Source organism: Lycium ferocissimum, chromosome 3 (genome assembly GCF_029784015.1).
Source record: "Lycium ferocissimum isolate CSIRO_LF1 chromosome 3, AGI_CSIRO_Lferr_CH_V1, whole genome shotgun sequence".
NCBI classification, from domain to species: Eukaryota; Viridiplantae; Streptophyta; class Magnoliopsida; order Solanales; family Solanaceae; genus Lycium; species Lycium ferocissimum.
In genome coordinates, this window is record NC_081344.1 from 19,226,932 (window position 1) to 19,254,872 (window position 27,941).

The following is a 27,941-nucleotide window of genomic DNA, read 5'->3' on the forward strand; positions in this document are numbered from 1 at the left end:
TAAATTTTTATGATAAAACAATTCAAAAATAAATTTGAAAACATAATACTAGTAAAAACTGTTTTTTTAATCTGAATAGTAGTATTCCATCTAAATACTATATTAAATTCAGCTAAGTTAAGAGGGGAAACCTATTTGTGTAGCAGCAGTATTGCGGCTAAAGATGCCGTGTTCCAATAAGGAAATTTTAATCCTAGTCCGAGGAAAACATGGAACCGTGTCCTATAATGTTACCCTTATGGTATGTCAGTTGCTTAGCCCTCTTTCGCAATCTCTCTCTATATATATTCTTGGTCATACTACTGATTACTTACTTCCTCTTTTCTTTGGGTGCTTGTTTTCTTGTAAAAGAAAAACCTCAACGCCATTCTTAAATTTACTCTTTTCTGTCTTGGAATAGACAATCTTGTTTCTTGAGTGTTGCTGAAAAGAACCAAAATTTACTGTTTGTTCATCTGTTTCTTGTAATCATGAGTATGAATTTGCAAAATCGACACCCTTGGCAACTACCCCATAATCATCTTGGCTACTATCGTACTCCAACATATTACTACGTTTCAAGAAACATGGGCTATGATTACACTTCTGCTTTTACTGCTCCGAATACATATTATAGTGACGACTCATACTTGAGGGCAGCGACCAACATTAATGGGTATTATTATCAGCCAACAAGTGAATATATTGATGATGTTTTTGTCACAGATGACGCTTCTCTGTTTCGTACAAATATACAAAATCGTCATCCTTCACAAGCCCACAATCATCGTCAAGTTCCGCCAAATCACTACAGAAATTCAAGAAACAGTACTGGTAATCACTTGGCTCCACATAACAACTCTGTTTTCCCAAATACATATTCATCTTTGTGGGATCCCTATTACTATCAACCAACAATTGAATTGGTTGATGATGCCTATGTCACAACTGATGTGCGTCACTTAATAGAGACGATGCAAAATCTTGACCGCAACTTTGGTAGTAGTCTCAATGAACTGCCATTTGATTATACAGCGTTTCTTGATCTAGGGGATGATGACACACAAGTAGTCGACCAGGAGGAGAATATTATCATGTTCAAAACAAGAAGTCATTGTGCTAAGGTTGAAGTTACTAATTCAGAAGGGACTGTTATAGGTGCTGATGATAGACAAGAAATATGTGCCATATGCCTATGTGAATATGAGAATGATGAGATAATTGGTACACTTGACTGCGGACATGAGTATCACGCGAGTTGCATAGAGCAATGGCTGCTGAGGGGGAAGCAAAATTGTCCAATCTGTCGGTCTTCAGTTTTGCCATCATAGGAATACACAAATCTTATACTACTTGTCCTTAATTTCGTAGCTAGATATTGTTTTTATTCATCCCTTTGTACAATTCTTTTATTCATTTGACAGTTCTTGCTATGTATATGTTGAAAACTGATTACCTCATTTAGATTATACAATGGCCAACTGACTTATATTGTTGATTTACATTTGCAGCAACAACAGTGAGAGTTGATATATATTCCCATTCATAAACTGTTAGATGTATCTGAAAGTTTTTTTTTTTATATTCAAACATAATGCAAGTAGTGTCATATGCAATTAACTTACTGCAAGTAGAAAATCTTTGTCCATCTGAACCTGCTATAATAACAAGATTGACAATTTCAATCCCTGTTAGAAGGATATGAAAGTTGTGTCATATGCAATTAAACTTACTGAAAATAGAAAATCTTTTTCAACACTACATTGTACTATTTTAAAAACTCCATATTTTGAACCTACTCATGATGAGAAGACGGCAATTCCAATCCCAATGAGAACTTCTTGTACCAGGGTGGTCAAACTAGTACATCAATACTTATGGAGTAGCATTACATTTAGTATGTTTTGATTTCCTACTTTGCACTGTATTGCCTTTTCTAAGGCCACTCTTTATGTTCCTATTAGTTCAGTGGCGTCAATATGTCTTTAAAAGCAGTGATGTCAGTCAAAACTCATAGTTAAAGAACAAGTTGTCATAGTTAAAGAACAAGTTGACGGTGAAACTCCACCAGATTTTATTGAACAAAAATATGGAGCTAACTATGGCGCAATAAGGAAATACCTAAGCCTAACTCTGAATACAATGAAGGATAACTGTGCATGGTGCTTAGCTAGACATAAATAAGTCCACTACTCTAAGATATACACACATGACTAACAATTCTACAACTTAATTTGATCTCTACTACTTTTGGGAAGGGATTCTACAAAATTAAGGAAACAACTAAGAGTAAACCAGCAATCAAGAGAAACATCTTGATGAAGAGCTTTGTCCCATCTACATTGGTTGAGTGATGAAATCCATGAGCATAACCCCCATGGACTGAACTTGAAAAGAGGTATGGAACTCCCGTAGTTGCACCGTATACAGTAGCATCATGAAATCCTTACACATGAAGGTTAAAGAAAGCTGCAATAGCTCTGAATAGAGCAGATAATGTCAGGTTCCCGAACCTTGCACTGGCCATAGGCTTGAATCCCCCCATCGGATCCATCCCCCCATCGGATCCAACTCATCGGGCTGGAAATAGTTCATATCAATGCGAATAAACCTACTTGTCAAAAAAAAAAAAAAAAGGAAATTGAATCCAGCATATATTCCTGTCTATTCGAGCCTCTTTCATTCCAATAAGAGAACCATGAGCAGACAATAGCACTAAATATAATCATGTCAAGAGACAGTCAATTCCCTCAATAAACACAAGTACACAACATATACTCACAAGAGAACAAATTGGGAGACCTATATTAACAGCATCATTATGGATAAAGTTATGTAAAGAGACAGTCAATTCCATCTTTCCCCCAAACCAATTTCTCTTATTCACGGTTTTATTAGGACAATAGGACCCAACAGAAGCATAAAGTTATATAAAAATGGAAACTTTATACATAATATAGTTAGTAATCACCTGAATATTGGAAGAGACAAAGAACCTATTTCTCTTTTTGATAGTTTTATTAGGACCCAATAATAACATAGAGCTATATAAAGATGGAAACTTTATCACATAGTTAGTTACCAATCAATTACTAACCTGAATATTGGAAGAGACAAAGAAGTATAAATACAACACTTGAACAATTTTATTAGTATCTATTGCTAAATTCCAAGCTTAGGGAACAAGAACCAACAACTTGTACACCCTATGATTGAAGGATTGGAGATTTTGATTGAGCATTTCTTAAACCATTTTACTCCTTTTTTTTTTAATTCCATGCTACGTAATGAATATTTCATGGTGTATTTAGTCTTAATTCCAGATTATGGACATGATTTTAGGGATAAATTCATGACTAGTGTTTTGATTAAACTCTTATTGATCAATTACTTGATAATTATGAATGAATCTTTTATTTATTTGATTGATCTTGCTTTGTATTGTTTTCAAAGGGAGTAGCTAATCCTAGGATATTCCCAATTCCCCTTAATTAAATCCAAGAGAAAAAATTAAGGTAGAATTTAGATTAATTAGCAAGATTCTAGGATAATTAGAGAAATCTATTAACCCTAGTCTAATGAATTGAGGTTAGAGATAATTCTTTCATCTTGTTGTCTAAAGTTAGAATGCGCTTAACGTTTTTTAGTTGGATTCGAGAGAATTAGTTAGGATAGACTCGCTAATGTGTTGAGGAACGATTAGTGAGTTGGATTGGAGAGAATTGGTTAGGATAGACTCGTTAATGTGTTGAGGAACAATTAGTGGTTAGCCAAAAATGTGTTAGTCGTTGAAGGGTGCTATTGGGTAATTGATTTTTAAGACTATTAACATTGTCATAGGATTAATTAGTAAGGATTAGGCAATACATTGGATTTTGAGACTAATTGAATCCTAAGTCCAAATTCCTTAATTTTCCTTGCTTGTCATTGATCATTTTACATCCTTTCTGGGCCTGTTTGGAAAGCCACCAGGTAATTGGAAAAGGTGTAATTACTAGGGTAGTAATTACGCAAATTTTTGCTAATGATGATAATTATAAACGGCTTGCTTTGTTTGTCATATAATTACGGTGTAATTACAAGTGTGCGATTTGGTTGCACAAGTGTAATTACGCGTTAGTTTAATTTAAAAATAAAATTTAATTATAAAAATTTAAAATTAATATTTAAAAAATATTTGCCTTATAAATGATATTAAATTAGTTATTTAATAACACATTGTTTCTTGAAAATATATTAATTACTAATCATATATTTATAACTAATATTGTAAAAAAAATAATGGATATATATTTTTTTCAAATTAATAGTATTTAATTTTAATTAATTATAAAACTTAAAAGAAGGCTTTTTTTTTTTTTGAGAACGTCATGGATTGGATGTTTGATAAAAATATAATATTTATAAATATAATGTCATAATATTATTCAAATGTTGGACACAAAAAATCCATCAAATGCAAGTGAAAAATAAACAATGCGAATGAAAAGCAAAGAACTTAAAATTGAAAATATAACCTAAATTCAAAATCCAAAAGAAAAAGTTTAACATATTACTCTTATGTCGGAATTAACATTACATAAGTTCAAACGTAACCAAGTAAATCATTCAAAAGAAAGGGAAAATATAAGTCATAACCTCATTCACAACGAAATTTACTTTAATAACGCCACTATTATATCAAAAGTTTGTTAATGATTCATTCTTTCCACTATTAAAAGGTGTAGTTTCCAAAATTAGAATAATAACACGGTTGTGCTAAATGAATAAAATAAAAAAAATAAAAAAATACATTAAAAAATAAAATAATTAAAAAGTAAAAATAAAAAAGAAATAAAAATAAATTAAAAATAAAAAGAAATTAAAATAAACAAAAAGAAGCAAACTAAAAAGTAACCCTGTATGTAATTACACTCAATTTTCAATCCCCCCTTGAGAATTGGAGAGTGTAATTACGCCCTCTCAATTACACCCAATTTTCACCTAACTGTGTAATTACTTGGTCAAACAGACAGGTCAAATTATGTAATTACACTTAATTCCAATTACCTGGGTGGCTTTCCAAATAGGCCCTTAATTTAGATTTTTATCTTTCATACGTTTTTGTCAAAATCCAATTTTTTAAAGTGTTTTATATTGTGTAGGAGGTGATAAATCCTCTTACGTGAGACACCTAACCACTTAACTTAGGCCTTTCCAACTTGTGACTCAATTGTTCCAAACACCCCACTGATCCTATTATCCTACTCGTCTTAAGCTTGTATTAGGCTCGTTTTAATAAGGGCAAATTTTTAGGCTTTACAATAATAATACAAACAGTAATTTTGTAATTTTATTGACACGATTGATAAAATCTATTGACTGCAGTTACCAAAAAAAAAAAAACCTTACTACTCCCTCCATCCTAAAATAAGTGTCGATTTAGCAAAAAATAGAAAATTTTCTCCACATAATTGTTGCTTTAGAAATTCAGGACAATAATTACCAACTGCTTCCAACTATACCCTTATACTAAATAACTAATTCTTCCTAATAGTACTCAATTTTTAAGAAATATAATAAATAGGGGCAACTTAATAAATAAGACATTGTATTTATTGTCTTTTGTTTTCTTAATGAGCTTGAAAAGAGCTACAAGCACAGTTATTTTGGGGGCGGAGTAATAGTTTTTTTTTTTTTTTTTTTTTTTTTTTTTTTTTTGGGGCTGTAAAGAGTAATAGGTTTAGTGAGCATGAAATTAATCTTGTAACTGCCAAAAATGTGGTGCAACGGATGGGTTGTTTCTTCTGTAACCAGATGTGTCGAATTTGAGCTTTGAGTATGAAGATATCTTTGGTAGAGAGAGCTTTTCCGAATGGGCCCTATGAGGCGCGAAACTGGATATAGTCAAGGCCTACGCGGTGCGAATTCGGATATAATCGGACTCCAAAGACGGATAAGTGAGAAACAAAAAGAATTAGTGGGCGTTTGGCCATAAAAATTATTCACTTTTTTCCGGAATTTTTTTCACTTTTTTTACTTTTAGCGTTTGACCATAAAAATTATTCACTTTTTGCCGGAGTTGTATTCCGGAATACTGAAAACGAAAAAAACTTGTTTTTAAAAAATTTTCAACTTTTTTCACTTTTTTACACTACATTTCACCAAAAACTATGGCCAAACACAACTCCAACTTCAAAAAATTCAAAAAAAGTGAATTTTTTTTTTGATATTTATGGCCAGACGGGCCCTTAACCCCGTATATCACAAAAATGGGAAAAAGAAGGGCGCTGATTTATTGAACAATCCACTTGGACACATTCCTGTAAGATTTAAGTATATGTAGCACACAGGGGTAGGGGATATACACTATGTGGTCAGTATCTCCTGGCTTTTCCACTGAGGGACCTTCACATCCACATGGCTTGTACATGCCAACTCCTTAAACACACAACAATTACAACTCTTCCCTTTCTCTCTACTGATTTCAGTTTGCAAGAACAATGGAGCTTCACTGCTTGCAGTCACTCATCACCAGTAAAGTACCTCGAAGTGGGTTAGCAGAAAAGCCATTTTTGTGTGGCCAACCTGTTACATTGATTCAGTCTAGTAGTACTAAGAGATGCCTAAATTCCAGGAATATCAAGTCTCTTCGTGGCAGAGCTCAAACTTCAGGTAATGCAGTTTTTAATTATGTGGGGTTGACTGTTACTCTGAAATTCTCACACCCTTTTGGATTGCTTTTCATTTTGAAGAAAGAAAAGGAAATAACCAAGAATTCAATTAATGCATGAAAATAGCCAAGGATCAACGGGTATATTGATGAAGTAACTCTAGTTTTTTTGTCTGAAGTTTCTTTGGGTGTGGGATTTGCCCCCACAAAGCTCATATTTAAGTGGAGAAGGGTAGAGAGTCAGGCCCATTATCGATCGAGCTTTGAACCTTTCGCCATTGGCTCTAAATTTCTTGGTTATTAAAAAACCGCTATTTTGGTGTAGTGAAGTAATCTATTTCAGTTTGAGTGATGGGGTTTATATAAAGTTTAACCTGTTCTCCAGCATACAAGAGAGGGGAAGCATTTAGCTTTATTTTGGACTCTATACATGTTTTATTTTGTAAAAACATCTTTTAGTTCAATATAAGCTCCATGACTCTTTTGCACACTATACATGTTTTTTTTTGACAAATGAGTGGGAGGAATCATATTTAGCTTTATTTCCGACTTTCTGCAACTATCACGGTTATGAATATGTAGATACTTAGTCACTTACCGTTCTAGCAGGTTAACAACCTTTACAGCTGATTATCTTGTGATATTGCTTGTTTTCCTACGTACTGCAGAAGTACATCTAATAGAGGTAATGTGGGATAAAGTTATTATCCAAAAATCTCTATTTCTCAAGCATGGAATATTATCTTAGAAGGAAAAATTGCAATCTTTATCACTTTCCTTTCAAACGTGTCCAATTCATGTGTCCTATTTTTAGCTCAAATTTTGTTCAGAAGTCAACTGAATACAATCGCTAATCAGATTCTAGATTCTTTTCTCCTTGCACTCTGTAAATTTGGCTCGACATTCATCTAATTACTGGTAGCAGTGGAAGGATAAAGTACTTGAACGTTTGATAATAACTAAATTCAACCAGAAATTGCTGGCAATGAGGTAACTTTGCAAATGGCAGATGGTCTCAATCAGGGAATGTGGTACCTGAATCTGAAACAGCTTAATTCTTATAGTAGAGTCCTAATTTCTTCTGAAGTCAAGTGTATCTAGCTAAGGCTTCATAGCCTAGCTATAAAATCCTTCAATGTAAAAACTTCATATAGGTGTATAACTATGCCTTTTTTGGATGATCTTCTATTAGCTTTTACAAGCATGTTTTGGAGAGCTTTTACAGGATGATCTCCTCTGGCCTGGCCTGTGGAACCAGAAGGAAACAAATTTATTCATCTTGTGGTCTAGAGGTGCTTAATAAATATGCATCCTTCTAAGAAGTGTTATAACTGTATGGATATCTGAATGTGCAGCAAAAGCTAGCTCATTGGAACCTCGAGGAACTGCAAAAGATGTCAAAACAAAAGATGGGAATCTTGTTTTTGTTGCCGGTGCAACCGGTAAAGTTGGTTCTCGGACTGTAAGGTTGTATATATTTTTTTTCAACATTGACTTTAGATTACATATATCCATTAAACCTGCTATTAAGTCTATATTGCTGAAAGACCAGAATGTTTTCAGGGAGCTTTTGAAATTAGGCTTTAAAGTTCGAGCGGGAGTTCGAAGTACTCAAAGAGCACAACCGCTTATCAAAGTAAAAGTTCTGACTAGTGGAAACATAATCATTTTACTGGTTAACGTGCTTCTAGACTCATAAATTGTTCCTTGTTACAGAGTGTTGAGCAGATAAAACTTGAGAATGCTGCAGATGGTGGAGCAAAAGGTAAGATTGATGTAGAAAGGACCTCTCATGTCTGATTATGGTATTAACAGTTCAGAGATAAATGCTCTTCTTTGGAACATCACATGTTACATTTGGTCTTTAGCCCAGCTATAGAGAAGCTTGAAATTGTGGAATGCGATTTGGAAAAAAGTGAACAGATTAGGCCTGCACTCGGCGACGCATCGATTGTTATATGTTGCATTGGTGCCAGTGAAAAGGAGATCTTCGATGTTACTGGACCATATCGAATTGATTACCAGGCCACTAAGAACCTTATTGATGCAGGTAAAAAGAAGGCATTTTTTCATTTCTGGCCGTCGGCCAAAATTAATTACCGGCGCTAGCCAAAATATGACAAATCTATACACTGATTATGTATATTATATGTATATTTATGTATATTATATGCATATTTTGTGTTTACAATATGTATATTTATACTTAATATACAAAACCTATTATGATTTAAGTTGTAGACTTTCTCATTACTATGCCAACAAGTTGGTCGTACTCTCCTAAGGAAATTGTTATACTTTATCTTTTCTCCTCATATTGTCCTCTTCAATTAGTTCCTTTGGAAGCAATTGGTATTGACTAAAATCAGATGCAGTGCCGATAAATTACTCAAACTCACATAAAATGAGTAATAGAAAGTTGATTACTTCCTCCATGCAGCAACCGTCGCAAAAGTTGACCACTTTATCTTGCTCACATCTTTGGGAACAAATAAGGTCGGGTTTCCTGCAGCCATTCTCAAGTAAGTCTTCTGATTCACATGAGAGTCCCTGGAAGACGTATTTGTCTTTAAATATGAATTTTTTTATTTAAGTTCATTGATTCTCCTTTTTCTTCTGGTATGTAAGTTTGTTTTGGGGAGTCCTCATTTGGAAAAGGCAAGCAGAAGAGGCACTGCTTGCAAGTGGGCTTCCTTATACTGTGAGTTCTTCTGTATTATGCATTGGAAAGATACAAAATTGATGCGTGTGAAGTGCAATACGGTGATAATATTTCACTCTGCTATTTCAGATCGTGAGACCTGGAGGAATGGAACGTCCAACTGATTCTTACAAAGAAACTCATAATATTACTCTTTCGGAAGAAGATACATTATTTGGTGGTCAAGTGTCAAACCTTCAGGTTCCTACAAAGCTTTTTTTTGCTATTAGAATTTCTTCCCGCATAAACTTCTTTAGGGTAACTTGATATGTTATCTGCACTAACAAAATTTGACATGATATGAAAATACATTCCCAGCATGTAATTCAATGTGCTTATGACGTGGTTTACTATGTTCAGAGATAAATAATATTTTCCATAAGTAATTTTCATGTTGAAAATCATACTAGCGGAGTACTATTTTATATTTCTGTTCAGTGAATTTTTTTTTTTTTTTTTTTTTTTTTTTGGTTTTAATTCTGTGTCTCAACTAAAAGTTTGCATTAACTGCTAAAATTTAGAAGGTTCCTTTGTGGCTCAAATTTCACGAGAGCATAGTGCTACAGCACATACTGAATAATCCCACTGGTTCACCGAAATGCATGCTACATACGGGACCCAAAATGGCAAAATGGGCGATGAACGATTATGAGTTGAAAAGCACTGTGCATTTTGTATTCTGCTGTCATCCGATAGCATTTTGTCTGGGCGGGTAGCTCCTCTTATCAGCATCATTTACTTTTCTTGGACATTTTATAAAGTCACACGAGATCTATTGACATGAAGAAAAGTGGTTGAAGTATTTGCTGAGTATAACAAATTCTTTCTACATAAAGAGCTAGCAATTTAAATTCGGCAGCTAAGACAAATCTGATTGATCAGGTGGCAGAACTAATGGCAGTGATGGCCAAAAACCGTAGCCTTTCATACTGTAAAGTGGTTGAAGTAATTGCAGAAACAACTGCACCATTGACCCCCATGGAGGACCTCCTTGCAAAAATTCCTCCCCAACGTGTTGAGGTTTCCCGAACCAAGGTAATTTCATTTAGTTCTTAATGGACAGAGACGATGTTGCCCAAAATGACTTTCAACCAGAATTAGGACAATTGAGGCGTTCAATTATTTTTATGAAACAGTGTCTCTTCACTTTTTTTACTTTGGAAGGAACCTTCTGTTTAAAACAAACAGTATGCATTGATGAAAATAATTCCATGTGCATCCACTTTATGTTATAATTGATGAAGAAAATGAGTACTCAGCAATAGGTGTTTGATCCTTTGAGTGAAAATTCTGATTTTGCGAAAGAACCTTTCGATGTTGTCTATATAAGGGAAGGACATATATACGCATAAATTCATGGAGGACCGTAGAATCACTAGTCTTATTATCCCAATTTTTTGTAGGAAACTGGTGATTTACAAAAGCCTGAAACTTCAAACAGTATTACATCTGAGGTCCTTGATACCTCACTCGAGAAAAAACCTGCTGAAACAAAGTTGAAAGCAGCACCACCACTCTCTCCATATGCTGCGTAAGCTTAATTATTTATTTTCTGTCAGGTGCATGTTTCTTCTTCAAATTAACTTAGATGCTCCTTTTTTTGTTTTTCTGGAAGCTATGAAGATCTAAAGCCACCAACATCTCCTACTCCAACCCCAAGCATAGGCACGGGTTCGACCAAAGAAGGCAAAGCTGGGTCAACAGTGGCAGCAAATGATTCACCACCTTCTTCCGAAATTAGTTCTTCAGAAAGCTCAATCCCTGACACTGATAGCAAAACTCAACAGATAGACAAAAAGAAAGCAACTTCTTCCTCACCTTATCCATTGTAAGCTCATCTGCATCCTCTCCAGTTTAATTTTCACTGTTGTTGACTTCATATAAAACGTGAAGACTAGACATCCCAGAATATTTCAAGTAGAATCATCATGGTCCACAGTATTCTGGAATTTCAGATTTGTGGTGACGTATCTGATATGCACTTAGATAATGCCTTATTATAAGTCAGTAGTAGCTTATTTGCTGACTGATTGAATCTTGGCAGTTATGAAGATTTAAAGCCACCTACATCTCCAAGTCCAACACCGAGTGGTCCGAAAGCCTCAATATCAGCAGAAACCTCAGCACAACTTGCTGGAGGCAATGACATCCCAGCTACCATTTCTACTGAGAAGGATCCTTCCCATACTGTAGCTTATTGTCTTTCTCCCTATGCTGTGTAAGTAGATATAGCGAAATTTTATGTCAAAAGCAATTTCTTCTATTGTTTTTTTTTCACACAAAATGGCGGCATTTATTTTGGCGGGATCACTTCTTCAATGTGCTTCTTCCTCAGTTTCTATAGATTGCCATTTTTCTTCAAGTGTAATTGTCTTTGGACCATTTAATCATCTACTGACTGATTTGCATTGCCAGTTATGAAGATTTAAAGCCACCTACATCTCCAAGTCCAACACCGAGTGGTCCGAAAGCTTCAATATCAGCAGAAACCTCACCACAACTTTCTGGAGGCAATGACATCTCAGCTACCATTTCCACTGAGAAGGATCCTTCCCGTAATGTAGCTTATTGTCTTTCTCCCTATGCTGTGTAAGTAGATATTGATCTTCTTCGATACGCTGAACAAATTTTATGTCAAAAGCAATATCTTCTATTATTTTTTTGCACAAAATGGAGACATTTATTTTGGCGGAATGACTCTATAATGTGCTTCCTCCTCAGTTTCTATAGATTGCCAATTTTCTGTAAGTGGAATTGTGTTTGGACCATTTGATCATCTACTGAGTGTTTGCATTGCCAGTTATGAAGATTTAAAGCCACCAACCTCGCCAACTCCAACACCAAGTGGTCCAAAAGCCTCAACAACAGCGGAAGTTACATCACCACTTACTGCAGGCAACGATGTGGTAACTGATAGTGCTACCAATTCTGCCAAGGAGGATTCGTCAACAAAATTAGCTTTTTGTCATTCTCCCTACCCTGCGTAAGTAGAGATAGCTTTTAACTTGACAGATTGCACTGCATCAATTTTGATAGTAACTGGATAACAGCTATATCTCCATTTTTCCTATTTCAGAATAAGTGGAAGTATCTTTTCAATTACTTGACCATATATTTAGATTTTGGTCCAGTTTCTTGACCAGATCTTTGTCCTGGAAAGAACAGAAAACGAGATAAAAATGTGTGAAGTAAAATACTCTATGTTGAATCATAGTAGTCCCCGTCCCATTTCTTCTCTAGATGTTATTATGTGGTTTGACAATTTTTGACTTGTCTTATAGCTACATTATGATCAAATATGACAAACTCAACCCTTCCCCCCCCCAACCCCAGACAGACTCCCCAATGTGGTACTTGATACTAGCCTTAAAGGCTAAAGGTTTATATTTTAGGTATCCCGAGTCCTGAAGGATGACGAAATCACATAATCCGTGCCATGTTTGTCCCTTCTTTTTCCTTTTTGAGCAGTGCCATCAAACTGAACTTACTGCCTTTCCTTGCACTGAACAGGTATGAGGACTTCAAGCCTCCAACTTCTCCAACGCCCTCTTTCAAGTAAATGTGAAGGGCTGGAATCTTGTTCTATTTTGCTTCAAGGAATAAATAACTAGTTGTATCTTGGCAAGCCTATCGCGTAATACATCAATTCAGCATTACAGTTGGAGCAAAATTTTGATGTCTTTATTTTGTTTGAAATTTTTGATGTCTTTATTTTGTTTGCTCTCTTGTATTTTAACTTGATAGTGTCAACTTGCTTTCTGTCGACTGTTAAATATATTAGCATTCAGATGCTATTGTATAAGATGACTACAGATCGAGTCATGAGATCTAAAGTGCATATACTCAACACCGTGGATCAAGAAATTTGGGTGATGTACATACGAAGGCGTTGGTCAAGACCACATTTTCCTTCTTTATCTGTGGAAAAGGAAAGGAAAGTTTTCTATTTTAAAAAAAAGATGTGGACAAACATGGACATTGATATTTGCTTGATTAAAATTTAGAAGTAATAGACTATCAAAGGAAAGTTTACATGTTGGTGAGATGAAATATCAGATAATAGGAACAGCAAAATTTGCAGAAGAAAATAAATTCTGATTTGATCCCTGAGAGATCATCCCTCAGTTATCATCAACTACTTATTTTGGTTCTCGTAATTCGATTAGATAAATCTAACTTTAAATGATGGAGATGAATGTACATATTGGCTCCTTTCGGCACATTGTTTTTTTTCTTTTTCTTTTTCTAATATTGTTTCATTTCTTTTGACAGGGTGTGGAAATCTAAAGAAAACTTACCTTGGTGGATTTGTCATTCTTCACAAGAATAGAATTTTGAAGTATCATTCTTATAGATTTGTGTCGCATTATTTGTACAAAATGCCATTTAGCAGATTATTTATTTTTGCATTCATCAATCAAGAATGAAAATCTGGAGTCCCCACACTTGGATTTCGTTATACTTTCGGTGAAACTGAAGATATACTGTTGCCTTTGGTCATTGCTTTATTTATGAAAAGATATAGTAAAGAGACAAAAAGGTTGTACGTATCATTAGAGTAAAAAGTCGAAGGAAGTCAAAGCACATACAATGTTAACTAAGGTAAATTTTTTGGATGTCAAAGAGGCACACTATAAATAGCAAAGAAATTGGTACAAAGACAAATAACATGTCCAAATAGATGGGAAAAAGGAAAGATAGAAAAGCTAGAGATAACAAGAATTATTGAAACCAAATTAGTAGGTTACATACAGATTTAGTAGAGGGAACGACATCACAATAGGTTAACAAAAATGAAATATATAAAATGTTACGCTAGAAGAAGGGGTTGAACCTTCGACCTTGTGGTTAACAGCCACACGCTCTAACCAACTGAGCTATTCCAGCTTTGGTGCATGTTTGTCACAAATTATATACCACGCATATTTTTAGCATGATAAAATAGTATAAATTTGAAATGAAATCTTTATCTTTTGTTATTCCCGGCTAACTTTTCTCGACTCGTTAAATAATATATTGAACTTGATCTCACATTTGATGACGAAAATAACCCATCTCTAATCATGTGATTATCATCATCGGGTTTGTTAGATTTTTTTTTTTATAGCATAAAGTTAATACTGTCTATCTCGTTTGAAATGATGCGATTTATTCAAAGGTGCCAAGATAATCATTTGTTTATATATAACGAAACAAACTCCCCTTGGGATGTTCCCTTAAAAGCCTATAACCAAAAGAGCATTACATAAATGAGTGAGCTCCAATGGGGAAATTAAACACCATGGGAGTGAAGGAGCACTAAGACCGTACTGTAAAGCTTCATTATTATAATTAGAGCTACAAGACTTCCAAATTCAATCAATTTTATCAAGTAACACATGGTGTATTAAATGGAGCAATCGACTAATTAATAGAGTTCCATTGAACATTGTACCTATATTAGGAGAGAGTTTCATTAATTGATCAAATTGGCAAAGATCCAGACTCAATTTTCTGGTTGATCAACCAATCGAACATATTATTAAATCACTACCATGTTTTTCTTCTTCTAATTAATTCTTTTAGTGGAAATATATACCATTCCGTAGTTCTGATTTTGACACAAAACAGCAAAATTTGGCAAGAAAACAAAACGGAACCAACAAATGCTCTTCATATCAGAAATGGTAACCTCATTTTACAAAAGATAACGGAACTCAAGTAACTTGCACGAGAAGAAGCAATTACAATCAGAAGAATGATCAAGTGAAATTCAATTATTAACTCTAACAGGTTCATACTATTTAGTCAACAAAACACTACTCAAGTAATTTCAAAGACCTTCAATATGCTCTTCATGAATATTCCCCATCACCATGCCAGCTGGGGCAAAACCCTCATGAATGACGTCACAAACTCCACCAATTCCAGTAACATCACACTGCCCTTGTGACTGTGGCTGTTCCATCTGATCAACAAATCCTTTATGATCATCACTAATTTGATGATGCATATGAGGAAACGGAACAGATATACCATGAACAACAATCCTACTATTATGAAGCAAATCAAAACGCACAATCCTCACGTAATTAATCTTCATTGGAGCTAACACACCTCCACCACCAGCAGTAGTTACAACCAATTTCTCATCTCCATCTAACGTCGGCAACACATTTCCCGAGGTAAAACTCACCATTTCCCCAGCCATAATCCTCTTATTAGGCACAACATGAAACCTAAAATTCGTTAAATACGCATGTCCACCATTAGCGAAAATCGATACATCATCTAAAGCAAATATCGTCATTGATTTAAGCTCAGAAAGCTCAGCGTACTTAACTCTTAACGCTAACGCTACAATACTGTAACCGTTGTTACGTAACCTAATAATCGCATCCTTTAACATGAACCGCATTATAGAAGATACCGAAGATATAGGAGGAGTAAACGTAAACGAATCAAATGATAATGAATTCATTCGTTCAACATTGCATGAAAGTGGCGAGAGATGTGAAACAAAGCCACGTAAGCCGTGTATGAGTATAAATCCGTTGTTGAATAGATCAGGTTGAGTGATTTCAACGCCGTTGATGAAGATTTTAGGGTTGAGATTAGTGGTGGAGAGAGTAACGGTTAAGCAGCGATTAGGAGCTAGGGTTTCGAGTTTAGTGCCGAAAGCTAATGAGCGGAGATAGTGAAGTGGATAAAGGCCTGGGATAGAGTGTTCTTGAAGGAGTAATGGGAGAGAGCATGTTGGGCAGGTGATGAGAGATGAGTCGGTGAGGGCGAAGATTGTGATGGGAGTTGAGAGATTGGATGACGTGGCGGCGGTGGAGAGTTGTTGGAAACCGAGGGAAGAGAGTATGTTTGGGAAGAGTGAAGAAGGTGATGTCATGGGTGATGCTGTTGGGGATGGTGGAAGTGACGTGGCGGTGGAGATGGAGATGGAGATGGTGAGGAGAGAAATGAGGATTAGAAGGATCGCCATTGTTGTTTGCTTCATGAAGAGAGAATGTGTGTGGGTGTGGGAAAGATGAATGGCGGAGTGTGTATACATAGTGGTATATATGCGTGTCTCTGCAGGTGTGTTTTGTAGTTGCGATTTCTCACTCTTGGGGCGGGAAAACCAAATTCAGTTGGAAGAGTTGGTTATGAGATTCCTCTATTGAATTGACATGTTTGACCCTACTGAGAGTCTGTAATTACTATTTCTACCATCGGCAGTGTAGTAGATATTCAGATCACCTAAGCAATACAAAGCATGTGTTAGTAAAATAGATAACTTATTGGAATTGATTTAATCAGAATGATTGAAGTATTAGAATCAATTTTATGTCGATCCGACTTCTTAATTCAGTAAGAAATGGAATTGAGTTTTTCATTTTTACCTCAATGGACATATAAGCTTAATTTTAACTCCACCTGCATATATTCGCAGATATACTTCGTCATGTTCCAAACTCTTAAGTTAATGCCCAGCCTCTAATTAAGTTAATGGGTCGTCTAGTAATTGTTAGAGTTGGACATAAGAAGTGATACGTAAATTAGTTATGTTAGGAAATTTATGTATTATTATATTTATGCAGGGTTTAGTTATAATTCCACCTTCTATTGTGCATAAATAATACATATATAGCTTCCATTATAACATATATCCCGCAACTTCTCGCTATCAAGGCGGGAAACCCAATTCAGTCGAAAAAGTCGGTTATGAGATTCCTCTATGAATTGACGCTTTTGCCCCTAGGTATAGTCTGTAATTACTATTTCTACCCACGAACCTTGTAGCAGATATTTACTTAGATCAAAATTCAAAAGCAATAGCATGGTTGTGAAATTATTTGGAGAATACTTGTTTATTTGGTGCTCGTTGCAACTATATTTATGTGATATTACACTCAGTGACAGTAACTATTTGGTGTTCATTGCAACTATATTGGTGTGATATTACACTCAATGACGGTAATTCCCCAGATCACCTAGTTTTTCTTATGTTTTGGAGTCTGTTTAAATAGCGCATTCTCACTTTATCTTCACTAGTACTCCCTGCGTCTTAATTTAAGTGACTTACTTTCCTTTTTTGTTTGCCCCAAAAAAAAATTCTCTTTCTATATTTAGTAAGTTGACAATTCGAACATTTTATATGACAAGTTTATAACCACAAAATTCACATGACATTTTAGTACATCATATACATCTTTAATTTAGGATCACAAGATTCAAAAGTCTCTATTTATTTCTTAAATTTCGTGGCTAGTCAAATTAAGACACACATAAATTGAGTCAGAGGGAGTATCAAATTTAAGACTTTTTTGACGCGTTTTATAGCATAAATTTTTGGTACTCCCGGATGTAGCTGTAACTTCTCACTCTCAGGAAGGGAAACCCAATTCAGTTGGAAAAGTCGGTTATGAGATTCCTCCTGTATTGACTTGTTTGCCCCTATGGATAGTCTGTAATTACTATTTCTACCCATGGACAGTGTAGCACAGATATTTACTTGGATCACTTGAGAGCAATAGCATGGTTGTTGTGAATTTGTTTGGAGAATATACACATGTTAATTTGGTGTTCAATATTTACATTCATGACGGTAATTCCCAAAATAACGTATTCTCTGTACTTTCATAGACCTTCACCATATATATAATCTCAAACGTCTTTCTTGACATGACTGCTATAGCATAAATCTTGAGGTACTCAAGGCAATTTGAAGTGATATAATTTGGATGTCCAAAATGATAGCTTTTGATTATGCACAAAGTTTAAAATATTAATTTGACTTTATAATATTATTGATACTAGTGAATAAGAAAATAGGTTGAAAATATTAAGTTTGATAGAGGAAACCCAATTCAGTGGCAAAAGTTTATGAGATTCCTCAATTGAATTGACATATTTGCCCCTAGTAAATAGCCTATAGTTACCATTTCTACTATGGGCAGTGGAGTAGATATTCACTAAAAAGCAATAGCAATTAAGTAGTAAGTGATCATGTAAAGCATGTGTTGGTAATTTAGCAAAAAGGACAGATAACTTATTGGATTCAATTTAAACACATTGACTGAAGAATTAGATAAAACTAGAATTATGACGATCCGACTTCTTAATTCAGTTAAGAAATGAAGGCTTTTTTGTTTTGCCTCAGCTCAGTGGATATAAGCTTAATTTTAACTCCACCTGTATATATTCGCAGATATACTTCGTCCTGATTCCAGCCTGTAATTAAGTTACGAATGCTTTGCTAGCATGGCTAATTGTAAATTTCTTTGGAGAGTACCTGTTATTTTGGTGCTCATTGCTACTATTATATTTAGGCAAAATTATACTGAGGGTAATTTCCTAGGTCATCTAGTTTTTCTTATGGTTAAAAGTCTATTTAAATAGTGCATTCTTTCTTTACAGTGTCCACTAAAGAAGAGAAAAGACATCATTTCCCCCTGGAACTTGGCAGCAAAACTCACTTTAGCAACTAAACTTAACTGGTAATTATTTACCCCCCTAAACAACTTAATCGATAATTATTTACCCCCTTAACGGGTGACGTGGCAAGAAAGTGTACTCAATCTCTTTAAAAGCGCGTGAGGAAAAAAATAAACACTAAAAGTGGTCTCAACCGTACGTATGTCATCTTCTAATTGGATGATATATTAAGATTTTCTTAATATTTTATTTTCCATTTTAAATTAACTTTTTCCTTTTCTTTCTTATTCTTTTCCCTTCTCCTTCTTCCAACCCCCCACCCACGCCTCGCACACCCGCCCTCCGTCACCGTCACCCACCACCACCTTCACCCACCGATCTCCATCACACCACCACTGCACCGCTACCATCGCCCATTAACCGACCAACAAACCACCTTCTCCTTCACCCCAAAACCAACCCATCTCCACCCTTAAGCCACCTCGTCACCACCCATCTTCCTTCCCACCATCCTTGCCTCCCTTACCGAGTTTCTAAACCCCAATTTCTCCAAGTTTTTATTCAATACCCGTAAGGTTCCATCCTAATTCTCTTAATGGTTTTCCTTTTTTTTTTTTTTTTTTCGTTGAAAGGGGTGGTTCCCCCGCATTTTTCATGGCCGTTTGGTGAAGGTGGCGGTTGGTTTTGGGGCTATTTCATGGTATTGCGTCGATCTCTTGTATTGTGTTGGGGCTATTTCAAATTTTGCAAAAATTACATTAACATTTGCTAGTTATTTTTTTTGAATTTGAATGGAAATGGAATGGTCCAAGTAGAATCGAGCGACAAATTTTCGGTGAAGAAATGCTTAATTTCTTGATGAATTGCACGAAATGTATATGCCTCTTTGTTGGATAATTTTTTGTTTCTTTCAATTTAGTTTCTTTACAGAGTGCAAGTGACCGTGATTTTTGTTTCAATACCTTCGTCAAGATTTTTTTATGGGAAGAGACGAATTTAACTTTGAATAAACAAAAAGAAACGAAAATTTGTGGGGTGAAGAAGAGGGGGGGTCATGGGGGATGGGGGGGGGGGTGGAGAGAAAAAATAATAAAATTTCTTCAAGTGATGGTTATTTTACAGTTCAAATGGACCTGGTGTGTGGCTAAATTGTTGATAGTTTTTTCTCGGTTGAATAATGAAGAAATTGAAATTGCCTCGATTGAAGAAATTGAACATTGCAATTTCTTCAATAATGAAGAAATCACAATGCGGAAAATGGGGGTGGAGGGGCGGAGGTGGGTTTGGTTGTTTGGTTGGGGGTGGGGGTTGGCGTGGTGTTCTTTCAATAATGAAGAAATCACAACGAACAAGTGGGGTTGGGGTTGCGGGTAAGTGGTGGTGTTCTTCAATAATGAAGAAATCACAATGCCAAGTGGGGTGGGGGTTGGCGTATGGTGGTGGTGTTCTTCAATAATGAAGAAATCACAATGTAGTAGGGGTAGGAGGGCGGAAGAAGGTGGGGGCGGCGGTGGTGTTGGTGGCGTGGTGCAAGTGTGGTGAGAATGAGGAGAAAGTAGAAAAAAAGAGAAAAAATAATAAAAGAAAAATAAAAAATGAAGAGTTGGTAATTTTTGACGTGGCAATGACGTGGCAATGACATGGCAATGATGTGGTAAACACGTACGTGGCGCGGGTAATACACTCAACCGGTCCAGGCCGCTAAGGGGTAAATAATTATCGCTAAGTTGTTTAGGGGGGTAAATAATTACCAGCTTAAGTTTAGTTGCTAAAGTAGTTTTAGCCACGCCAAGCCCAGGTAAACGATGTTTTTCTTCGTATAATATCAAACCTCTTCCTTGACCCGTACGTACATTGTAGCATAAATCTCGAGGTACTCTCCAAACTCAAGATAATTTGAAGTGAAATACTCCTTCCCTCCATTTATATGATAGTTTTTTTTTTTTTTTTTTTTTTTTTTTTTCTTCTTCTTATAACTAAACATGGAGTACAAGGTTAATTTGACTTGTACTATATAATATTATTGATATTAGTGTCAAATACTAAAGTAGGTTCAAAAAATTTAGTTTGATAGAGGAGAATTTGAAACTTAAATTTGAATAGTTAAATGAATTTGAATTTTTGAGAATTATCAAAGTTTAATAAAATAATACTCCCATTATTATTACAATGCTAGACAAGCATGCATGTTATGTTATTGTTACTTGTTCTGTGCCTTTTTTAATTACTTTTCGTGTAGCAATTGCTGTCTAATTGCATAATCCGCAAATTCCATTAACTGCATGTTCTATCTACTCTTCTCGTCCAGACCTGTTGATCTTTATGGCACAATAATAAGGCAGGTCTCTTTAGTGTACGTAGTTCATAGCGGTAGAGTTTTCATATATAAATATTTGGCTTGTTGACATTATGATCTTGTGTTTAATTGGGCCAAAAACTTGCACAACTGTCCTATTTTGGGGCGATCTTTAATTTTTGTCCTTCAACACTATTGGGGCGGCATAAGTTTGGATTTCGCTCAGCAAAGTGTACATTTCGCTCGACATACGCATCATGACATCCCACGAGTTATGCCGGACAAAGCAAAACTTTCAACACTCAACATTAATCTGAAAAAACTACGCTACCTATGCCGCATAACTTAATTCCTACAGAATTTGTGCCGAGCAAGGCAAAAGTTCAGTTTCTGAAGATAAACGTTACAGAACTTATGTCAAGCGAAACATGTCTGGATATTTTCATTAAATAAGTAGCATGACAAAAATTAAAGACCAGTGCGTTTGAAGGGAAACCGTGCAAAAACTTCTACATTTAGCCATGTAGCATTGCTAATTCTTGTCTCTTTTTTTTATGTGTGCATGAAATCTGGAATTCGAGTCCATCTGGATTCCAGAGTCTTGCCTCCCTTGTGAGCTCGTTTGGTAAGAGGTTTTAGATTAAAAATAGCCATGGTATTTGTAGACAATAAAATTCGCGTCGAGAAAATAATAATCAAGACAGGAAAATGTTGGAACAATCGTTGTATTTGATTTCGTGTATTACGAGTGTTACAATCTCTATGAATCCTTCCGATTCGCCTTTTCAATAATAAATTCAAGGGCTTTTGAGCTTGATTTTGAACTTGATGGATTTGATCTTGACTTGTACTTAAACTCAAGGGCTTTTGAGCTTGATCTTGAACTTATGCTTGGATTCAAGGGCTTGAAGCTTGATCCTGAATCTTCGTCTTGATCTCTAGAATTTCTAGAGAAATACTTGAGTGCTTGAATGTTTTTTAACTTGTATAGAAATTTGCAGCGTTTGATCCACGAGCTCTCTCTGGCTTCTTGTTAGAATTTCTGTCCCTTTTCTGAGTTATGAGGCCCCTATTTATAGTTGTAGGATGGAATAGTTGTGATAAGGACAAACCCTTTCTGACCAATCAGAATGAAGTGACATGGCCATGTTTGATTGGCCGGAACATCTCGCTAGTACGCTTGGCATGCTGCATCATATTGACACGTGGCATGATTCTATTGGCTCTTTTGTTTGAATTGGCGTACCACGTTATTTGACACGTGGCGCCAATTTTGGCCTCTAGGAAGATGACATCTTGAGCTTAGCAAAGTGGGCTCATTATTTATAGCCCAAATTAATGGACTAGCCCAACAAAATTGAATCATTAATCAAATTCATATTTATTGGACTTAAATAATTAATTCAATTATATTAGTCCATAATATTTATTTGGACTAATGTATCCTAAATTTAATATAATTCAAATTTCTTGTGGATTTAAATAAAATATCATTATCCACAAATGCCCTCTACTTCAAGAATCGTCGTGGCTTATTAAAGGCTAGGCTTGAAGTAAATGTAATGCCTTTCTCGAAATTTGAAATTTAGTTACTACAATTTGCGTAGGACTAAATATATTTGCTAACAAAGGACTTCGATTGTCTTAGAAAGCAATATGAAAGAGAAAAATTAATTAATTATTGCCTCTTGAATCTTGATGCTTAGGGCAGAACCGGTATATCAAGCAAGCTTGTCTCCTTTTTCATTTGTTTAAGTCCATCCGTACTAATCAAATTGCTTCCACGTAGACCAACACAATGATGACCTGTAAATTGAAATTATACCTCGAGTTGAACAAGTAGCCGACTTCTTCGCTCAACGTGAACGTTAGCCCTTCCTTGTTCTACTAAAACTCATCCGGATATCTTCCGAATTTAACCGAGATTAGGGAACATGTAGCCGCCTCGTGAGCTCTATAAATACTTGTCGCTCCTCATTAGTTTAGCATAAAAAAGAATCTCGTGAGCTCGCCGCAAGAAGTTTGGAACCCGACTTTGCAAGCTTCAAAGTTCAAGGTAATTTTTCTTTTCTTCGTCCGTCTTGCGTTTTTTTTTTTTCATCTTTCTTTCCCTTTTCTTTTTCAGGCCCAAAACACACAAAATTCATGAGGAATCAGCTTAAGGTGCGAGAGATTAACATTGCCTCCAACACTTTGACATTGACAAGTTAGGCTCCTTTTAATGACGTATCATGAAACAATTAGCTTAGGGTGCGAGAGATTAACATTGCCTCCGACACCTTGAGACTGACAAGTTCTTGCTCAAGAAGATGGAATGCTCTTATCGACGAATACCCTTATCGGTGGAATGTCCATATCGACGGCTTGCCCTTATGATGGAATGTTCATACCGAGGAACTCTCATATTGATGGAATGCATTTATCGACGGAGTACCCTTATCAACAGAATACTAAAGGACAAATCCATGATGCCAATTTTTCATATCGACGAGACATCAAAGGACAAATCCGCGACGCTAAATATCTATATCGATAGAACATCAAAGGATAAATCCACGATGCCAAATATTCATATCAACGGAATATCAAGCAGCAAATCAACGACGCCAAATATCCATATCAACGGATTATCAAGGACTAATCCACGACGTCAAATGTCCATATTGACGGAGAATCAAAAGACAAATCCATAAAATAATCAGCTTAGGGTGCGAGAGATTAACATTGGCTCCGACACCTTGAGACTGACAAATGGGGTTACTTTCAATGACGTATCCATGAAACATTCAGCTTACGGTGTGAGAGATTAACATTGCCTCCAACACCTTGAGACTGATAAGTAGAGCTCATTTTAATGATGTATCCATGAAGCGATCAGCTTAGAGTGCGAGAGATTAACTCCGACACCTTGAGACTGACAAGTAGAGCTCATTTTAATGATGTATCCATGAAGCAATCAGCTTAGGGTGCGAGAGATTAACATTGCCTCCGACACCTTAAGACTGATAAGCTTGACTCCTTTTATTGACGAGTCCGTGAAAAGGCCAGCTTAAGGTGCAAAGGGATACAAATTGTCCACCTTAAGACTGGAAATTCTGAAGGCCAGCTTGAAGACTATACTTGGCGAACTTTAAATACTTTAACTTGCCACATGGTGGATTTGAAACTTCAACTTGAGGACTTCCCACTTTTTAAGACGTCAACTTGCAGAAGTGGTGGATTTGAAACTTCAACTTGAAGACTTACTGGATTTTAAGACTTCAATGGATTTGAAACTTCAACTTGAAGACTTGCTGGATTTTAAGACTTCAACTTGCATACATGGTGAATTTGAACTTCAACTTGAAGACTTTTTATATTTTAAGCCTTCAACTTGCGTATATGGTGGATTTGAAACTTCAACTTGAAGTCTTCCTATATTTTAGGACTTCAACTTGCAAAAATAGTGGATTCAAAACTTCAACTTGCAGATGAAGTGGTTTTGGACTTCAACTTGAAGAGTTGGCGGATTTGAGGACTTCAACTTGAAAAATAGGCAGTTTGCGTACTTCAACTTGTCGAATTTACCACTTGCTAAGAGACTATAGAGTTCCCATCGAGAAACCCATTTCAATGGAGATTTTCCCCCTATCAACCATCGCATTTGGTGCGAAGGTCTCTATTTCAATGAAAGAATGCTTGTATAAATGATATGCACGTGCTCGGTCGTGCGGGTTTCATTCCAAAGATTCTTCACTCGAACGACACATAGAATAATGTATGTTTTTTAAACTCCCGAGACTGAGCTTAGAATAAAACTCTAAGCGGCCTACATACCTCGGTGAAGAGAATCAAGTCATTTCGTAGTTCAGAAAAATGAGTTTTTTTTTGTGTTCTAACTTTTGCCTAGGCTACCTTTTGCCAGGTTTTCGACCTAGCAGACTTTTTCTATGTCCTAACTTTTGCCTAGGCCGCCTCTCGCGAGGTTTTCAACCTAACAGATATATTTTTTTTGGGGTCGTACACAGTTTATACTCTTGCGGGCCAAGAGTAACATGCAGTTTATGCTAGTACATCGAGGAGGGTTATCTTGCCTCAAGGATAGTACTTCTTCAAAAACTTTGCGTTAATAAGACCGATCCTCATGCCATCCGCATGAACAAGCTTGTAAGCACCACTTGAATATGCTTCTTGTACGACATATGGTCCATTCCATTTTGAGGTGAATTTGCCCCCAGACTTATGGGAAATGATGATGGGTCTTCTTACTACAAGAACTTGATCTCCAACTTGGAAAGACCTCAACCGTACCTTTTTGTTAAAGGCACGAGATAGACGGGCTTGATAACATTCGAGATTTTGTTGAGCGGCCAGCCTTTTCTCATCAAGTTCTTCTAACTCTGCAAGACGCAATCGAGCATTTTTCTCTTCGGTGAGCCCTTCTTGAATAGCAAGTCGTAATGAAGGTATTTGGCACTCAAATGGTAGGACTACTTCAACTCTATAAGCAAGCGAGTATGGGGTTGCTTGCGTTGGTGTGCGATAAGTCGTCCTATATGCCCATGAAACTTCTTCCATTCGTTCATGCCAATCTCATTTGGACTCAGAGACTACCCTCTTCAACAAGTTACACAGAGTTTCATTGAATGCTTCAGCTAGACCGTTGGCGACAGCATGATACATAGAAGATTTACGCTGCTTGAAACCGAAGAGATCACATGTTACACCCCGCACTTTCAGAGCATGAGCATGCCACATACTTCACCGTAGTAATGGAGTATCAGAGACGTCCCATGAAGTTTTGAAAGGTACAAGCCATAGGAAGTACATAACAATAAAGTAAAGGATGAATTATGATCTCGTAAGTCGTAACCGGGAAGGACAATCTTGAAACACAAGAACATGACCATTATCAAGCATAATAAATGATAAATTTCATGCAGGGAGAGTTGTGGAAGATTCCAGGACCAAGCAAATCAGCGAAAATAAGTTTGCCGAAAATTTGGAACAAGTTGGCAGAATTAAGGACCGAATTTTGGATCAAATTTGGAGGGGTATATCTCCAGGTATATAGGGAGTTTTAAGGTGTTTCAAAAGCCTAAAATGAAGTTCGTCGAGTCTATTTTCCAATGCAACAAATCTCTCATCGATACGACATCGGAATAGAGAATTATGGATGTTATAAGTTAGGCGGGCAGAGCAGGGCACGGCTACAGTATTGCTACAGTGCCGCCGACTTGGACACGCTATATAAGGGTTAAAACCCTATTTTTTCTCCATAATAATTCCCCCAAATTTTCTAGAGAGATCAGCCACCATATGAGAGCATGCACACAACATAAAAGTGAGGATTTTGAGTAATTTCAAGTGACGGAGTATTAATCGAGATCCGGATAACATGTAGTCGCGATTATAGTTTTGTCTTGCGTTGAATTGGGCTGATTCAAAGTAAATATTAGATATATTGCTGCTCTAGCAAGAATAAGGTACGAATCTCTCCTTATTAATATTAATTTTAGCCTCATTTACGGAGATAAAGTTATTAAATAGGCGTATAACAAGTTGGGTAGTTGAGAAACTTGAAAAACATCGTGGGATGTTTTATGGAGCCTATTGGTGTTTATAATGTTGTTGTGATGTTGGTATTGTTGTTGATCATTAGATTGTAATTTCGGGCTAGGCGTATAAACAGGGGAGATGCCGCCCGAATTTCGGCAGATTCTAAATGGATTTAAATTGAAGGCTTAAGATAAGCATGTGAAAATGGGCCTAATGATAGTATGAATGGTTTACATGTAGATTTATGAGCTTGAAAGGATAAACGTTGAATGGTTAAGAGACCAAAAGGTATGTTAAGGCTATTCTCTTTTTTTTTAAAGGCATGATTCATTTCCTATGAACGCATACACGCCTTCCATAATACCTTATTTCTAAAAATACTAGCAATTCATGATTTTCAAAATCCTTATGATGCTAAAGGACGAATGTTTTCTATAAGGACCATGATGAGGATTATGATGATCCCATTTCCGGAGATTCCAAAGTTATGATTTTAATGTCATTATGAGATTACCGAGCCGTTTCAAGATTTTGATTATGTTTATTGATGTTGATCTCATCTTATGATTTTGCTCAAAAGGCATGATCATTTTTATGATTCCATATATTTCCATAACTCTCTTACTTCCAAAAGTTAGAAGTTCATGATTCTTAAAAACTTCTAATGATACTTAAGATGAGATGTTTTCTATGATAATGATGATCTTAATTCTAGAAATTTCAAAGCTTATGAGTTTAATGCTATTATGAGATTATTGAGCTTATTTCATGATTTTCTCGATTTTATTCATTGTTGTTGATCTCACCTTTTAATAATTGTTCCTCCAAGGTGGAATAAACGATGATGATTGATTCATAATATAATCGAAGCACCGACCTTACGTCACTCCGATATAGCCGTGGCTTTTGATTGAGCTCTCGTATGCATGCTTTATATATATGTATGTATTTTTCTCGCACCGCGCCGCGCTAGTCGGCCGGCGTACATGTAGATGTGCATACTACGCGTAAGGGGTATGTTATGATATTGCCACGGCGGGAGTCCGGGACGCGGGCTAATGATGATAACACCGTGCTCCTTAATCGGTCGGGCATGATATATATATATATATATATATATATATATATAGTACACCGTATAATAGCGGTGCATGATATTATATATATAACACCGAGCCTTAATGGCGAGAATGGTACTATATATACGTAAATATATATTTTTTAAAAATTTAGCACACGCATGACACCGCCTTATAAGGGCATCCAAATGTACGAAGTTATCTCTCATATTCCATGTTACCTTTCATATCTATATTATGTTGTTATTCGTTTTTACATACTCCGCACGTATTCGCACCCACGTCCACTTC

At 35.9% G+C, this 27,941-nt stretch overlaps 3 protein-coding genes and 1 non-coding gene across 7 annotated transcripts; 2 read left to right on the top strand and 2 right to left on the bottom strand.

The window, feature by feature from the left end:
- The first annotated feature begins 339 nt into the window (after positions 1-339).
- Positions 340-1,511, top strand: LOC132051006 (probable E3 ubiquitin-protein ligase ZFP1). The gene has a single exon (XM_059442319.1). The coding sequence runs from the start codon at positions 471-473 to the stop codon at positions 1,308-1,310; it is 840 nt and encodes a 279-aa protein (XP_059298302.1). The 5' UTR covers positions 340-470; the 3' UTR covers positions 1,311-1,511.
- A 4,812-nt stretch (positions 1,512-6,323) lies between these two features.
- LOC132049975 (protein TIC 62, chloroplastic) lies at positions 6,324-13,157 on the top strand. 4 transcript variants are annotated; one of them, XM_059440971.1, is made up of 15 exons: positions 6,328-6,633; positions 7,987-8,098; positions 8,195-8,267; positions 8,348-8,396; positions 8,505-8,681; positions 9,072-9,153; positions 9,260-9,332; positions 9,423-9,533; positions 10,215-10,367; positions 10,736-10,863; positions 10,948-11,160; positions 11,377-11,550; positions 11,748-11,921; positions 12,133-12,315; positions 12,843-13,157. In XM_059440971.1, exons 1-15 carry the CDS (start codon positions 6,462-6,464, stop codon positions 12,889-12,891), a joined length of 1,923 nt encoding a protein of 640 aa, XP_059296954.1. In that variant the 5' UTR covers positions 6,328-6,461; the 3' UTR covers positions 12,892-13,157. The 4 variants fall into 4 exon arrangements, with proteins under 4 accessions (XP_059296957.1, XP_059296958.1, XP_059296954.1 ...); XM_059440972.1 differs by having other exon boundaries at positions 12,133-12,238; XM_059440974.1 differs by lacking the exon at positions 11,748-11,921 and having other exon boundaries at positions 6,324-6,633.
- A 988-nt stretch (positions 13,158-14,145) lies between these two features.
- Positions 14,146-14,219, bottom strand: TRNAN-GUU (transfer RNA asparagine (anticodon GUU)). The gene has a single exon. It is a non-coding gene; the product is annotated as a tRNA-Asn (tRNA).
- A 753-nt stretch (positions 14,220-14,972) lies between these two features.
- Positions 14,973-16,238, bottom strand: LOC132051007 (fasciclin-like arabinogalactan protein 21). Its single transcript, XM_059442320.1, has one exon. The coding sequence runs from the start codon at positions 16,207-16,209 to the stop codon at positions 15,145-15,147; it is 1,065 nt and encodes a 354-aa protein (XP_059298303.1). The 5' UTR covers positions 16,210-16,238; the 3' UTR covers positions 14,973-15,144.
- Between the last annotated feature and the right edge of the window lie 11,703 nt (positions 16,239-27,941).

Bases quoted from the DNA above. Each gene is read 5' to 3' on its own strand.
- LOC132049975 (XM_059440971.1), top strand. From the start codon at position 6,462: ATGGAGCTTCACTGCTTGCAGTCACTCATCACCAGTAAAGTACCTCGA. The intron at 6,634-7,986 runs GTAATGCAGTTT...CTGAATGTGCAG, and splicing joins TGGCAGAGCTCAAACTTCAG to CAAAAGCTAGCTCATTGGAA. The intron at 9,333-9,422 runs GTGAGTTCTTCT...CTGCTATTTCAG, and splicing joins CAAGTGGGCTTCCTTATACT to ATCGTGAGACCTGGAGGAAT.
- LOC132051007 (XM_059442320.1), bottom strand. From the start codon at position 16,209: ATGACATCACCTTCTTCACTCTTCCCAAACATACTCTCTTCCCTCGGT.
- LOC132051006 (XM_059442319.1), top strand. From the start codon at position 471: ATGAGTATGAATTTGCAAAATCGACACCCTTGGCAACTACCCCATAAT.